At 43.1% G+C, this 16,617-nt stretch overlaps 1 protein-coding gene across 6 annotated transcripts in view; it reads right to left on the bottom strand.

Annotated features, from left to right (window-relative positions):
* Positions 1–16,617, bottom strand: part of MAST4 (microtubule associated serine/threonine kinase family member 4) — a gene marked incomplete at its 5' end in the record, with an annotated part of 211,650 nt that overhangs the window by 131,136 nt on the left and 63,897 nt on the right. For 3 of the 6 annotated variants that reach the window (XM_082191834.1, XM_082191838.1, XM_082191837.1), the window contains 2 exons: positions 3,710–3,741; positions 15,656–15,730. The exons of 1 other annotated variant lie outside the window; for it this stretch is intronic. In XM_082191834.1, coding sequence (XP_082047960.1) covers positions 3,710–3,741; positions 15,656–15,730 — 107 coding nt within the window. The remainder of the gene's footprint in view (positions 1–3,709; positions 3,742–15,655; positions 15,731–16,617) is intronic. 2 more of the 6 variants (XM_082191839.1, XM_082191840.1) reach the window with 1 other exon arrangement.

Genomic DNA, 16,617 nt, shown 5'->3' with positions numbered 1-16,617 from the left:
GGTTCGTGCGGTATTGGATTGGAAAAGCCCGCGCAACCGGAAGGAGGTCCAGCGGTTTGTCGGCTTCGCCAACTTCTATCGCAAGTTTATCAAGGGGTTCGCGATGCAGACGGCAGCAATTACGGACACGCTCAGCTCCTAAAAAAAGAAATTCATCTGGACGGAGCAGGCGGAACAGTCCTTTCAAGCGCTCAAGCATCTCTTCGCATCGGAGAAGCAACTGCTGCATATCGACCCCAGTAAACCGTTGAGGGTAGAGACAGACGCGTCAGACAGAGCCGTGGGAGCTGTCCTGCTGCAGCGAGACCCGCAGGGGGTGTGGCGGCCGGGAGCGTTCTACTCCAGAAAGCTCAGCAAGTCGGAGCAGAACTACACCATCTGGGACAGGGAGTTGCTGGCCATTCATGCAGCTTTCAAGGCGTGGAGGCACTTCCTAATCGGCGCCAAGCACACGGTGCAGGTCTGCACGGACCACAAGAATCTGGAGCACTGGCGCACGGCTCAGTTCCTGAACCAGAGGCAGATACGTTGGGCGGAGTTCTTTGCTGACTTCAATTTCCGAATAGAGTACGTCCCAGGCGACACCAACATCATGGCGGATGCACTGTCCCGAAAACCGCAATACCTAGAAGAGGTGACGCCAGCGGCGGCCATGCACATCTTCGCACCGACGGCGTGGGCGTGTGCCTCAGCTACAGTAGACCTGGATGCGGTGCGACGTGCATTGCGGGACGACTCATTCGCGCAAGACAAGATGGCGGAACTGCTCAGAGGCACGGCTACCACGGACGAGTTCCAGGTGCGGGACGGCTTGCTCCTACGCAAAGGGGCTGTCTATGTACCAGGAGACGACCTTCGCGCCAAGGTACTGCAACAGTTGCACGACGCACCCACGGCCGGTCACTTTGGCACAGAGAAAACGATGGAATTAGTCGCGAGAGACTTCTGGTGGCCCAAGCTGAGAGGAGAGGTCGCGGACTACGTCGCGAGGTGCGACACCTGCCAGAGGGCCAAGCCGGTACACAGACCACCGGCGGGACTGTTAGAACCGCTGCAAACACCGTTTGAACCGTGGGAGAGGGTGGCCCTGGACTTTGTGACGGATTTACCCAACTCGAGAGGCAAGACAGCTGTGCTAGTGGTGGTGGACTTGTTCACCAAGATGGCACATTTCATTCCGTGTGCGAAGGTGGCCACGGCGGAACAAACCGCCAAACTGTTCATAGATCACGTGTTCAAAGTGCATGGCCTGCCACGGTCTATCCTGTCCGACCGCGGACGCCAGTTCATCTCGTCTTTCTGGCAGAAGCTGATGGGTTTTCTAAATGTCAAGGTCAATCTGGCATCAGCAAGACACCCGCAGACCAACGGGCAAGCAGAGAGGGTCAATGCCATCATGCAGCAGTACCTGAGATGCTATGCCAATCAACAGCCTGCGACGTGGGTGGATTACCTGCCGCTAGCCGAGTTCGCTTACAACAACACGAAGCACGTGTCCACAGGAGTGACGCCGTTCTTTGCCAACAATGGGAGGAATCCCAGAACCTTCCCGGGACTGGAGAGAGTGGGGGAAGGAGAACCACAGACGGCGGACGCGTTCGCGTCAGAGCTGCAGGCGGTCCACGATCAACTCAGACGGCAGCTGGAGCTAGCTAAGCACGCCTACAAGGTGCAAGCTGACAAGCACAGGCGGGTTGGCGAAGTGATCCAAGTGGGAGACTGGGTCTGGTTGGCAGCCCACGCAGTGCCGACCAGGTCGCTTGCCAAGAAGAAGTTGGGGCACAAGCAGATCGGTCCGTACCAAGTCGAAGCGCAGATCAACCCGGTAGCCTTCCGACTGGCGCTGCCGGAGGGTTCCAGAATGCATCCGGTGTTCCACAGGTCGGTGCTCACTCCCTACAAGGCACCTCACAGGTTCCAGGAGCCAGGGACGGCGCCAAGTCCGCTCCGGGAACGGACGGAGACGCGGGAGGTGAAGCACCAGGACCACATCAACGAGGTCACGGAGATTTTGGACTCCAGATGGGGGGAAGAGGGAGTCGAATACCTCTTAGCCAGAGAGGGCACCCGGGCCAGCGCCAATAGCTGGGTACCAGACTACGCTTTGGAGGAACCCCTGCTCAAGGACGAGTTTCATGCCCTCTTCCCACACAAACCCATGCCAGCGAGCTTCTTCGACGACTGGTTGTTCACACCCACACTTTCTTCCAGCACGTTCCATGGATTCGACTCAGAAGGGGAACCCGCACGGAGCACCCGTTCCCCAGAAGGTTCACCGGCAGGTTCGGCATCAGGCAACTCGTATTGGTGGGACGATCGACCAGAGGAGCGATGGCGCAGGAAGTGGCTGGAGATGCCAGGTCGAGCGACCGACGCAGAGACTGACATGGACGTGTTCGGGGAGGACCTCGGGTTCGAGCACGGCGGTACAGAGATGGAAGAGCAACAAGTCAACGTCGGCGACCGCGAGGGGGAAGACTCGGAGGTCTTCAGTTGGCGGCCACCCACGGGGAGCGACCTGTATCCAGCATTCCCTCCCATGATGATGGAGCGCCCAGCACCCACACCTGACAGCGGGGAGGGGGGAAGGGGGGGCTTCGAGGGGGGGATGGATGTCAGGGGTTCAGAAGCAGAGACGCAGAGAAGGGTGGAAACAGAGAGCGAGGGGGAGGAAGCCGAAGGGAGAATGAGTGATGATGACGACCCGAGATCTCCAAGCCTAAGCAGTGAGTCAGAGGACTCCCAAAAGGGAGCCCCAGTGAGCAGAGCAAGGGGGGGATCCGGGGGGACACCCCAGGAGGAAGGGAACAGAGGAGATTCAGAGAGCAGCAGCTGGAAGTCGGGACCCACGCTCATAACTGAGGGCGGCAGCAGCTGGAAGTCGGGACCCACGCTCAAGACTGAGAGCAGCAGGGAGGAAGGTAGCCAGGCATCGGGTTCCGGAGGCTGTCAGCAGGAGGGAGGGCACGAGTCAGGGGTGGTCACGCCCTCCTCAGAGAGCGAGGCAACGGTTAAGAGGAAAGTAGAGAGTTGGGCGCGCGCGCCAAGTTCAAATGCAGCGGAAGCTGGAGCAGTAAGCAGCCCGGAGAGTGAGCCAGGTCCTAAAGCCCGCCGCAAGGAGGCAGAAGGATCAGGGGGGTCAGCGTCAGAGGAGAGTAGAAGGGAGGAGGCCCAGGGGGGCAGAAGGACCCAGAGACGTAGGGAGAGGCGAAGGAGGTGGAGCAAGGCTAGGGTATTAAGCTGGTGTGCAAGAGGCGGGGACTCAGACGGGTCTTCGCCGACCTAGAGCAGAAGGTGTAGAGCTGCACGCTGCAGTTCGGAAATGAAACCTGTAACTCAATAAAGACTCTTTTAAAGTGGACGCTGTGTGGCGTGGTCCTATGTGAGCTGGGACCTGGTAGCAGCTCTGACAATATCCTATACTTGATTTATTTCTAATGTATTTTTAATTGATAGCCTTATTCATACCCAGAATTCTTTCATAATGATTTCCTACTATAAACTATTAACCAATACCAGAAGAAACATTCAGTGAAGTACAAGGACATGGCACATTGGTTTACAATGTTAGCTTTTTTGTGCACAATCAACTACCACACTTAACCTTCATTTTACTGGCCACTGAGAGAAGGAAGACATATTGAAAAACTGTCAAGCCCTATGCAGAGCGCATTGAACAAAATAAAAAGAAGAAATTTCAACTACTTACAAACTTCCCCTTCTTGGAAGGCTCAGTTCCTTCTGCAAATGAAGAAAAAGGTAATTATAAAATGAATTCTAAGCATACAATAAGAATATTTTTCAATCATTTACCTAAAATGCCACATATGAATGGTTCAGACATCTTATTCTAGACTAAGATTTATGTTTTTAAAAATACATTAGTTCTTTGTGCACTATTTAATATTTCAAAGTTGAAAATTGCCTTAAGTGATTGCCTCTTATTTTGTTATACAGTATATGAAACTCTAGTACTTAATTCTGCAATCAGAAATCCCACTCAATGCCAAATATGTGGGGGGAGGAGCAACTGCATAGTTAACTTGAAAATTCTTGGCATCTAATTACCAGGAAACAGGCAGTTTTCTGTTAATAATAAAACAGAGCCCAGGCAATTTTCAGTCAGACTCACCTTTATGGCATGTAAAATGGGTCCTTACAAAACATTATATACTTTATTTAAACCCTTAATGCAGGACTGAAGCCCAACTAAACTGTCCATGGCAGAAAAGTTCTTTCCACCCACACAGAAGGCTTTAATCCAGAGGAGGGAAGAAGAGTTGGGGTAATTTTCATCTATTTCCCCCTGTATCTGTTCCACAGTACTCCACAGCGGCTTCTAACTCTTCAGAGGAGATTTCTGGAGGTTGCAAGGGACTGCAGGGGAGAGGGTGAATTGGCAAAGTATGATCCCCCCCACCAGCAGGAGCATCAGCTGGATGGAACTCCAATCCAGGGATGCTCACACTAGCAAAAGCAAAAGGCCATCTAAGACTATATATTTAACACTCACACAATATAAGCTTGCAGCACAGTGAGAGAAAATGTATAGCTTTTGTTGTTGCTGAAGCCACATTTTATTTGCCCATCTTTGTTGAATTTCGAAACCTGAATTCAACATCAGATGTATCATTTAAAACAACAGTGTCATCAGGATACATTGGCAATTTGTGGCAGTTCTAAAAAGTAATTTTTCTCACCTTAAAGTTATTATACACAAACACACACCTCATTTGAATTCCAGCACAGCAAATGCTACTTAAACATAAACTAAAATAAAACGCGACAGAAAGAGCAAACTAACAATACACTGGTAAAGTTTCTTTCTAAGTTCTATTTTTAATTCTATTTCTTCATATTTTTCATTTATGCATTATAGTTCAGAATATCAAAAATAAATGCTGAGTTATTGTACGCTTGAAAGCATTCAATACACTCAAACAGCAACAAATGTCAATTTCCTTCCCTCTTTTCATACTCTACTGTATATAAATGAAGGATTCCCAGTTCCCATCTTATAAAGAATTAATGCCTGAATTTATTTATTTTCCTGCAAACCACCACCATCCAATTCTTTTTTCTTTTGCATTGCACTATTTAATTTTAAGTGCATGCTGATGGTCTATGGGTTGTTGCTTTTAACCTAGAAATGTTGGGACTTAATAAACTTTTACCCGTGTTCTGAGAAACACAAGGATTTCCTACAAAGGGATTTTGCACAAATGTAACATTTCTTGTGGTGCCACATACTAACGAGGTCTGTTTTGGGGTTAGTCAGAAGAGAATGTTCTCCCCTCTCCTCACCCTGATTTGTTCAGCCTCATATTTCTCTTCCACCTCCACTGTCATGTTATTTAACATATGTCCACCAAGGAAAACTCATCTACCCTCAAATCTAAATTGAAACAAGATAACCAGTGAGGAGAAGAAGGAGAACAAAGGTATATGGATGAGTGTTAGTGTCAAGGGTTTGGGAAGGTGGTCCAGAGAAAGAAACGATTTGGTATGATCCCGAGAAAAAGAATTAGTTTTGAGCTAGTCCCAATGAAGTTTTAAAGCAGGTTATAGTTAGAATAATGTTTTTCTTAGGCTTCTTCCAAAATTAAGCGAATAAAACAAATTATAGGATTTTATCATACTTTTCATTTCATATTTCAACACACCTATCATTGTGTGTTGGTCTACATCACCAGTGAACACAGAGTTCATACAAAGGAACTATTTACTTCCATATACAATAAAGTTGCCTCTACTTAATCGCTTATTTATAAATACAATATTAGAAGAAATTTAATATATTATGATGTGTAGCTCTACACCGGGGTGGGAAAATGTTTCGCCCTAGTAGGCCAGATCTTCATCTCATCCCCACCCTATGGGCTGACTTTGACATGATCCACTTGCATCATGATGACATGAATCATACGTGAATCATCCAATTCTGTGCTAAACTATTATTTCCCATCTAAGTACTCATATATTGTTCCCTGTATTATGGCTGAACCAACTGGAGTTTCTTCCTGTATAGGCATCTTTCACACATGAAGAAGGGAATAATAACCAAGGTGCATAAATTTAAACAAAACTAAACATATATTTTATTTTTCATATTTATTTTTAATTATATTTTTAAAAGTATACCTATTCAGTAAAAAGCATATAGTGCTAATAAAGAGGATATGGGAAAGCTGCAAGAATTTTTCACAATTGTTATATTATTTCATCACAGTTGTACAGTCTAATCTGAGTACGACTTAGTTGAATGCCACCCATTATGCCATGGGGGGAGGCAGACCTCAAGTACCTTGATCTGATTAAATGTTTATTCAGCACCATAATTAAAAATCAGGTTTATTTAATGTTAAGAAGTTCAAAAGGAAGCAACTTTCTGATTGTCACAAAGGCCAGTCATCCAGCACAGTGCATATATTCCTGTTAGCTACAAAACAGGATTAATATATTTCCTCCCAAGCTCAATCTGATGGGATAAAATTGTACTTCTGTTCCAAGCACTAGAAATACATTTCACAGTAGGCTCACTGCTAACAATTTTTATGCCTGGCCACACCCAAATTTCCTCTTAGTGTTGCATGACATAATCTTTGGGTAACAAAAGTACAGAAATGTTACCACGATCTGGCTCACTGAATGCAACATCATTTTTTATCTTGCTATCCAAGTTTTTCCTCTCATTATATGTAAATAATCTCATGTAATATTAAGAGGATTTTTAAAAACCTTGATGTAGCTGAGGGAAATATGCATAACTGTTTCAGTAGTTCTTCGCTGCATTAACCATTTAAAAAGCCTTGTTGGCACTGAACTGTGGAGTTTGTGCCTGCTTACAATTACAAACTTAGTGAATAGATTGGCAGACCAACCCACTGAAGAGAACTATAGAAATCATGTTGTAATTGTAGAGCCCTCCTGAAATTTTGAAGACTCTCTTATTTATGTAATTTGCTTTTCTGTATTGATTTGAATGTCACTATATACTAGAGGGGTGCATGGGGTGTGAGGGGAGGGGCTCTACGTCTGGTGTGGGACACACTGTGCTCCTTCTGGGGTTGTTTGTCCACTTTTGGTCTCCACCCTGCACTCAGTTCTCACTTGTGGCTCCTAGAAGCTGTCAGCATGCAACAGTGGCCACACTCTAGGAAACAGTTTTGACTGGTAAGATAAACCAAGTGAGGGTAGTTGATGAGTTTCAACCCTTTGTTGAGTAAGGTACTTCCCCTGTATGCGAAGACAGGCTCTGGTGGATTGAGCAGACGAGACCAATAGTGGGTCAAATAGCTAAGAAGGCAGTTTCTGCGTGTGCTGTGGAGGGAAGTTAGGGGCAAATGGGGCTAATCAACCTGGCAAAGTAGCCTCTGATCCTAAACCTCGGATATCTTCAGAAGAAGAAAAGGCTGAGGAGTAAACCCTACACAAATCCAGAGTGGAGTTTCTAAGATAGTTGGATGGGGTCTTGTATGCCTCAACCTGGCAACTCCTGCAGCCAAGCTGGTGCCAAACATATTGCTCTGCTTTCCTTTGGACCACGTCAGGGAGGTCAAGAGTGGTGTCTTGTCATCTACGCAGCCCAGGACCTCCATACACACTGCCCAGGCTTGCGCCCAAGAGAGGTCACTTCAGTGCTGCTAATGCACTGGTCTGACTTCACCCCCGGAGGCACACTCCCATGTCTCCCAAGACAGATGCCAACAACAGTATACTAAAGATGTTGGAGAATTCCAAGAAATGGAAGCAGAAACTGCCAATGTTCACTTATTCATCCCATGTCTGTAATGGAAATCAACCCAGTAAATATGATCAATATTCACTTTTGTGGCTGTCTGCAAACAAAACATACATTAATCCTTCCCCCTCCCCATTTGCATTATTTCCTTTTCATTGAAATGAATGAAATGAAATAACATAATGACAACATAATTCACATAAGTTACATAATTACTTTCATAAATTACTTGAGCTGTGTAATTTCACCACAGCAGTCAATGAGACACACAAAATAGTTTTGGGTGGAAGACAAACTGCACTGTAATGGAAACAGTGCTGCATGTGATTAATATAGGGCAGAATAGGGTAGAACTGTACACATGAAGCATATCAGCATTCATTATCGAAAGTTTCTCATTTATTTTTACCAGTTCCACATATTTTCTTTCCCCCACCTGTGTGTGTGTGTGTGTGTGTGTGTGAGAGAGAGAGAGAGAGAGAGACCGCTATATAGAGGGAAATCCTTGAGGTCTGAAAGCCAGGCTGCTTGACAAATGTGCACCAAAAGAACAAGCAAAACTCTTAACGGTATTAAAAGCACAAGTAGTTTTTTTTGTTTTAAACAGCCTTGAACACTCAATACATTCTATAATAAATGAAACCTGTTCGGTGTTCCTTAAGATATGACACATTTCAGAACATCATGGATATGCACATAATTTCAGTATCCAGCTGCATTTCCAGCTGCAGGAACAAAGACTTTGACCTACAACAGAGTATAGATGAAAAGAATATATGCCTAGCCATACCCACAATACAGAAATTCTGTCCATTTGTTTACCCATTACCAGTAAATTACTGTAAATTCAAAATATTGATCTGGACACCTCTATATGGAAGCAAAGAGGTGCCATCGACTTTTGTTGTTTGTTGCTGGGTCCTATTCCATGAAATCAATAAAAGCCACAATGTTCATAAACTGCTAAAGAGATGGCTAATGTTGTAGATATGGGGAAGCTTTTAGAATAAATCTACTTTCAGCTTTTGTGGCAGTGTTTTCAAATATTGAAGTAATCCTAATGCATTTTCACAGTTACCTAAATATACTCCAGGAAATTTCTCACATGTCACATTTGTGAAATAATTAGGGCTTTATAAAAAGTAAAACAAAAGCTATTCTACTTTCAGGTCCTTATTCTACCACACACATCACCGTAACAAAAGTAATCTGCTGCTCATAAGCAATCTACAGAACATCATGGCCATGTTTATTTCCCAACAAAGAGCAACAAGAAGGTGAGAATGTATCTTTTGTGAGAACAAGTCTACTGGTAAAAATGTATAGGCTTTCAAGCTCTACAATTCCTCAAACAACTAAAGGAAGAAAAGTTACTCTATACTCAAATTAATGCATGTGTAAACAACCCAGCTTTAAGTAAGGATTTCAGTTTTTCCAGGCAAGTTTACTCAGTTGCAGAGACTTATTTATCCACCTGGGACATCTTGAGTTTTTTGTCTCACCTGAGGTGTGTCTGTATGCTTGCCTATGTGTCCTATGAGAAGCAAAAGCCTAGGAGGCTAGGAAAGCCTCAAAGCCCTAGACCCGGGAAACCAGTCAATCCACAGTAGTGACTGATCTCTAACACACTGGGTTAAAAAAAATGAAGCAATTAATAATGCAAGTACAAAACTGCTAAGTATCCAATGCAATTGCTGTGACGAGTCTCTATATATTTTTAATTGTTATAAAGAACCTCAACTGTGTTTGACATTTTTGTATGCTACTAATAATAAATTCAATTCAGAATCATGGGTTGAATCCAACACAGTCACTGCAGAAGCAGAACAATTCATGTAAAATAACTTTCTCTCTCTTTTGTCTCCCACGTGTGCATGCACACACACACAAACACACACACCCTGCAAATCTGCTCCAGGGCGTTTGGGGAAAATTCAGAGCAGAATTGGAGGGAGGAGGAGAGAAGAAGGATTGTTCAATACATACAACTCATGTGTTTGTATTTCACAAAGTGGTCATTATTACAGTGAAGATACATTTACAGCATACTCAGATCCCTGTCAATGGCATTTATTTCCAGGTCAGCATGTATAGCAGGGAGGGAGAAGCTTATGGACTCCAGCTCCTATCCAGTCCCATTCACCATGGCCAACAGTAAGGAATGATGGGAACTATAGTATAAAAGCTACACTTCGCCATCCTTGATGGATAGGACTGCAGCCTTTAGATATCTTCATTTTTAAGCATGAACCGTACAGCCATGTTTTTCAGCCGTGGGTTTTTTGTTTTGTTTTCATTCTATGTTTAGGCTGAACAAAAAACTTTGGAAACCTTTCTAGCCACAGTAATGAACTAAAGTGGCAGTGCACACATTCTTAAGAGCATTAGAGTTTTCTGGGCCAGGCCAAGGGCTCATGTAGTTCAGCATCCTCCAAGAGCAAACTCCCTTACCTGTGGTTTCTAGCAACTGGTATTCATTATTTATTTTTTATTTATTCAGAAGCAAACTGCCTCTGACCATGGAGACAAAGCATAGCCAGCTTCCTCTGTCACAGGAGAAGGTGGCAGAAAGCCTTGCTTCACTGAGTGTACAATAATTAAATGGATAGGGGATCCACGGGTGCAAATTGCCCTCCATATATGCCACCCAATAAAACAGTCTCATTCTGCCACATTACTGGGCCAGACCTAGCTGGGCTAATTGGTTTGTCGGGACTGTAGCCAAGATATTGTTCTGTAAATCATTCTCCCATTTTTCAGACATTCTAGTCAATCACAGTTTTATTAAGAGTAAGCGGTTAGAGTAATTAACTTCTGTGCATGTGCCAAAAAATGGCTGCTGATTTTGAGCATCTAGCATGAGGAATGCAAATTGCAGAGAGATTAAAATCATCACAAAACCTCATATTATTGATTTGATAATGAGCAGAGGATGCACTTCAGTTCAAGGTAGTTTTTCTCTGAATACCTTTGGACATGACAAACTGGGAAAATTCATTTTCCTACTTGTTATTTTTGAGCTTTTTGTGGTATCACTAATTATACCTTTATCAATTACAGAGGCACAAACAAAAGCAAAAACCCTGGAATTGACAAAGGCCAAAGTACAGACTATTTCATTCAATGTGACATACTTGGCACGTCAAAACATTTTCTAGTCTGCTTTATCCAAAATCAAAATATTGTTCTTGTATTATAACCAAAGAATACTAAAGAGAAAAAGGAGGCTGTAGTAACAACAACAACAACAAAAACACTTGTCTCTTTAACTTGAAACATAAATTAGATATACAAGGGGCGTTCATTAAATATTTCCCCTGACCCACTTCCAGTTATCGTAGGAGGATGAAACTGCACATGTATAATGATACATCTCTCCATAGGTAACGTAGTAATTTGTAGCACTGCACTCCTAACAGTTTCTCTATTACGGGTGCTAACATGGAGTAACGTCTGATAATGGAACCAGTTGAATGCAGAGCTGCCATCAGGTTCTTGTACTTGTACTTGTGCACACCACAAGAGATGTTCGATGAGATGAAAGGGACTTATGGGGAGGATGCCCCATTGTATGACATAGTCAAGCACTGGTATCGTCAGTTCAGGTGTGGTTGAACTTTGGTGGAATGGCTCCCATTCCTGGGAGACCACACCCCTCCATTGATGAAGACACCATTCGGAAAGTGGAGGTTGCCATTTTGGAGGATCGCCTCATAACCATTCGCTAACTAGCCGCAGATGTCAAGATCAGTGTGGGCTCTGTAGAAAAAATAATCTGTGACCATTTGCACATGGGAAAGGTGTCCGCATGGTGGGTTCCCCGGCTGCTGACGCCTTTTCAGAAGCAGGAACGAGTCACATGCTCACGGGCTCTTTTGGCCATGTGTCACAAAAACCATGAAGACTTCTTCGCCAGACTAATTACTCAGGACGAAACATGGGTCCATCATTATGACCCAGAGACTAAATTCCAGTCCAAACAATGGAAGCACTCTGCCTCACCACCTCCAAAGTAGACACATGTCCAACTGTCAGCAGGCAAGGTCATGCTCACGGTCTTTTGGGACCAGCGTGGAGTAGTGATGATGGATATCCTGGCAAAGGGTACCACAAGGGTACTGGGACATACTACAGAAATTGCGGAAGGCCATCAAAATCGAGAGGCATGGTATGCTAACCAAAGGTGTCCTTCTCCTGCAGGGTAATGCCCTGGTTCACAACTCGAATGTTGCTCAGAAGGAAGTACAGTCCTGTGACTATGAAATCCTTCCTCACCCCCCTTATTCTCCAGACCTCGCACCATCAGACTTCCACTTCTTTCCAACCATGAAGTTATTTTTGAAGGGCAAGTTTTTTCCAAACGATGAATGCCGATTTCTGAGGTCAAGTCGTGGTTTCTGACACAAAATGCCGACTACTACAGACAAGGTCTCCACAGCTGCATAAAGTGATGGGAGCAGTGTTTGACTCTTGCTGGTAGCTATGTAGAGAAGGACTAATAACTGTGCCCAGTTTGTCTCAGTCCACGGGAAGTATGTCAGGGGAAATCTTTAATGAATGCTCCTCGTAATATGCACACCATGCCATTAATTAAAACATTTTAACACACACACACACCAAAAAAAAATGAGCTCCACAATAATAGCGTGGAGCCTTTCATAACTTGATATCTCTTGAAGGTCGATCAAATGAAATTCTCAGCAACAAGAATATACCTTACAAAATACTCTTACAAAATCAGTTTGGTTAGCTAAAAATCTCAAGCTAAACAAGAAACAGTGAATTTGTAAATACCAATTTAGTACATATGCAAACTTTACAAGGTAGCAACTTACAATTAAATAGCAAAAATCCTCAGCTAACAATAACCTGAGTTGCCCCAAGCAGCCAACCAAGAACATAACCAAGCCAGGAAATTTGTAGATTTGTATTATTCAATAATTGCTTCAACATCTGTGCAGCTGAAAGGAAGGATACTAATACTGAACTAATAGAAGAACAATCCATTATTACTCATGCCAGATGGAGACTGCAATCTAGGAGATACTATGGGTTATTCTTGGTATGATCAGATCCATAGAGACATAGTAACCAACACTTCTCTATAACCTTATAATGCCCTTCCATGACAGCAGAAATACAGAGCAGTGAAAATCTTCTTAAAACTAATCCCATTTATCCACTCAAGATATTCTTCAAATGTATGCTCTGCCTTCAAGAAAGGATATCAAGGAAACATCTTGCAGTTGTAAATTGCTGCCAGGTCAGATTCCCTAGCAAAGATTTCTATTTGAAACGTGATTTGGGATATAACAATCTAGATAGCCTCCTGCTGAGTTCTGAGATAGGAAAAGCAAAACAAAACCAAGAAAATAATAAGGAAAAAAGAAAAGAAAATATTTCCATAATGTCATTTTTGCCCTAATACATTTATCTGGTTTCCTTGTTTCTGGCTAATTAGGGCAGTAATCATAGAACTTGTTTCCATGTTTGTCTGCACGGGGGGGGGGGGTGAAATTATTTTTGCACGTGCGCGCGCGCACACACACACACACACACACACTGCAAATGCTTTGTCAGAATTGGTCATATATGTGGATTTTCAAGAAAGAGGCAATAAAACGGATACTGTGATTCCAGCCAGGTGCTTTCATAGCACTTCCAAAACATTTCATTAGAATATCTCTTTATCACTATTTTCTGTAGTGACCTTTCTGTGGGTGTCTGCTATAGAACTCCAGGACAAAATGAGGACATGGATGGTGCCTTCCTAGAGGAGATTACCAAACATTCAAAAAGGAGAAAGTCATGGGAGACTTCCAGCTACCCCAATATCTGTTGGAACAAGTGTTAGAAACTGAAATATGAAAGCTAAGAGCTAAATGGCACCTTAAACCTAGATTATAGGTGCAAACATCGAATGTCTAGGCACACTTTTTATAACCAGAATACAAAGCTGAAAACAAATGAACTGCAGCTAAAATCTTGTATTTATTTTTCACATGGTCTAGTCCTCATCTGAAAACTGTAAAAAAAAAAACCAAAGCCATGCTTCCGCTGCCTACCTCTCTAATATTCTCAAGAGGGTCTCTTCTCCAGTCTTCAGAGAGTGGCTGAAAGTGGGAAGGCAGAAAAAGGTCCTCCTTTCCTTCCACTCTGCAGTTTTCAGTGGAAATCTTAGGCGCAGTACTGCGCCCAGAGCTCAGAAACTGCTTGCGCTAATGAAATTCCTTGTCACAAAACGCATCTAGAATGGGAGTTTCGAAGGCTGGTTGGGACTCAAATTCTGCAAGAACATAAGGTCCAACAAATTCCTATTGCCTCACTGCCAATTTCATTTGCCAGAAGGTGGAAGAAGCAACAAGGGGTTCACCTCTCTTAGACCTGGTCCTCCCCAGCAAGGAGGAACTGATCAACCAAGTGGAAGTACTGGAGAACCTTGGAAGGAAGTGATTGTGTTCTCTTGGGTTTCATTTTATACAGGAAAAGGAAAGCTGAGTATAGTCTGACATGCACTCTGGACTTTAAGAAGGGCGATTCAAAAAGAAGTCCCATGGTCAGAAATTCTCAAAGAGAAGGGAGTCCAAGATGGATGGGAGCTTCTTAAAGGTGAAATATTGATGTTGCAAAGGCAGGGAATTCTAACAAGAAAGAAAAATGGGAGGTGTCTAAAGAAACCAGTGTGGCTATATAAGGAGCTTACAGATAAGCAGAGATGTAAGAAGGGAATGTAATAGAAATGGAAGAAAGGAGAAATCACAAAAGAGGAGTATACACAACTAGCCAACAGTTGCAGGGAGAAGGTCAGGCAGGCCAAAGCTCACGTTTGCAAAAGAGGTTAAAAATAAATTGAAAAGGTTTATTTGGCAATGTTTAAAGCAAGAGGAAGAACAAGTGGTATTCCCCTTGTATGGCAAGGACTGAGAAATGCTACTGAATGACAGCGGGAAGGTGGAACTGCTCAATGCCTACTTTGTCCCTGTCTTCGTCCAAAAGGAAAACAGCGTCCAACCTGGTGATAACAGAATAAACAATGCAAGCAAGGAGCTGCACCTCAAGATACGAAAAGAGGTGGTAAGGAAACAACTAGCTCCTTTAAATGAATTCAAATCTCCAGGGCCTGATGCACCCAAGGATGCTAAAGGAGTTTGCAGATGAAATCTCAGGGCATCTATCTATAACCTTTGAGAATTATTTAAAAACTGGTGAGATCCCCGAGGACTGCAGGCAGGCAAATGTTTTCCCCATCTTCAAAAAGAGGAAAAAAGAAGACCCAGTTAACTACTGACCAATGAGCTTGAAATTAATGCCAGAAAACACTTGGTCTGTGAGCACTTAGAAATGGATGCTGTGGTTACTAAGATGTAGTGTGGGTTTTTCAAAAAATAAGTCATGCCAGACGAATATCTCTCTCTCTCTCTCTCTCTCTCTCTCTCTCTCTCTCTCTCTCTCATTTTGCTAATTTAAGTTCTCCAATCTGTTAAGGTCATCTTGAATTCAGATTCTGTATTCTGCTGCATTGGCTTCCCCTCCCAGTTTGGGGTCATCTACAAATTTGATGAGCATCTCCTCGGTAACTTCATCCAAGTCATTGGCTAAAGATGTTGAACAACAATGGGCCTAGGACAGAATCCTGTGCCCATTCGTCACTTTTTCCCAGACGACAAGGAGCCATTAGTGAGCACTCATTCAGTCAGACAACCAGCTATAAATCCACCTAACAGACATCTCGTCCAACCCACATGTTACCCAGCTTCTCTGCAAAAATATCATGGGGGATTCTGTCAAAAGCTTTACTGAAATCAAGATATACTATGTCCATAGCATTCCCTTAATCCACCAAGGTAATGTTCATGAAAGCTTTGAAATATTTCCCTTGTTTAGCACATTTAAGTTCCACTTAAGTTAACTCACTTTTGTAGTGGCTGGTTCCACTAGTCTCTGGCGATGTCTTGTTGAGCTGAAATGGCTCTTCTGAGGTGTCCCTTCCTGACAGTGAATAAAAGGTGGCAAAGGGAGGGAGGGACAAAAAGGGGAAAGATGGATCATGGGAAGGGATGGAATGGAATGGAAAATGACCAGGGAAGGGAGAAGGAGACTATTTAACTAAAGTGTACTTTCACTCTGTTTCTAAAAAATCAATAAACAATTGCAACATTAATGTAAAGATAGAGAGAGTCAGTAATAACACAATGTGATAACTTTGGATGGATAATATCCATAGTAAAGTGATAGTTCTATTAGTTTCATTGGGAGACATTTAAGCACTTGCTTAACTCACTGAATTCGACAGATTTTCTCAGTGCTCAATGTTGGATTATATCCTATATGTCTAATAAATACAGTTATTTTAAAAATGCGCCTGCTGTCCATATTAATTTTATTATAGGTAGCCCTGAACCAAATCTTTATTATACCCTTGGCATTAACAACTACTGTCAAAAGCACAAGATAAAAATAATGTACTAAGAATTTAATATATAAAAATTACATTTTTAATATCAAAAATAACTTTTAACATCAACATCATTCAGAACAACTGCTTTTAATTATTAAATTAGTTATTTCCTAAACAATACACCTTTTAAATATGTTAAATTAATGGGTTAAACCCATTTGCACTTACTTACACACTTGTGCTGTTGGTAAGTAAATTTTGTTTATAAGAGAAACCATGGCACCTTGTAATGTTTAGAAAATTGGGGTGCTAGAAAGTTCTTTTTTATATCAAGTGACATTTTAAATGTGAAGTTTAAGGCTGCAATGGTCTAGGGCAGAGATGGGGAACCTGCAGTCCTCCAGATTTGGGGGAGACTACAACTCCCAACAGCCTTGATCATTGGCCATATTGGTTGAACCTGATGGAACATGGGGTT

This window comes from Podarcis vaucheri, assembly GCF_965113315.1.
Source record: "Podarcis vaucheri genome assembly, chromosome: 11".
Taxonomy (NCBI): domain Eukaryota; kingdom Metazoa; phylum Chordata; class Lepidosauria; order Squamata; family Lacertidae; genus Podarcis; species Podarcis vaucheri.
This window is presented reverse-complemented; position numbering and strand designations above follow the sequence as displayed.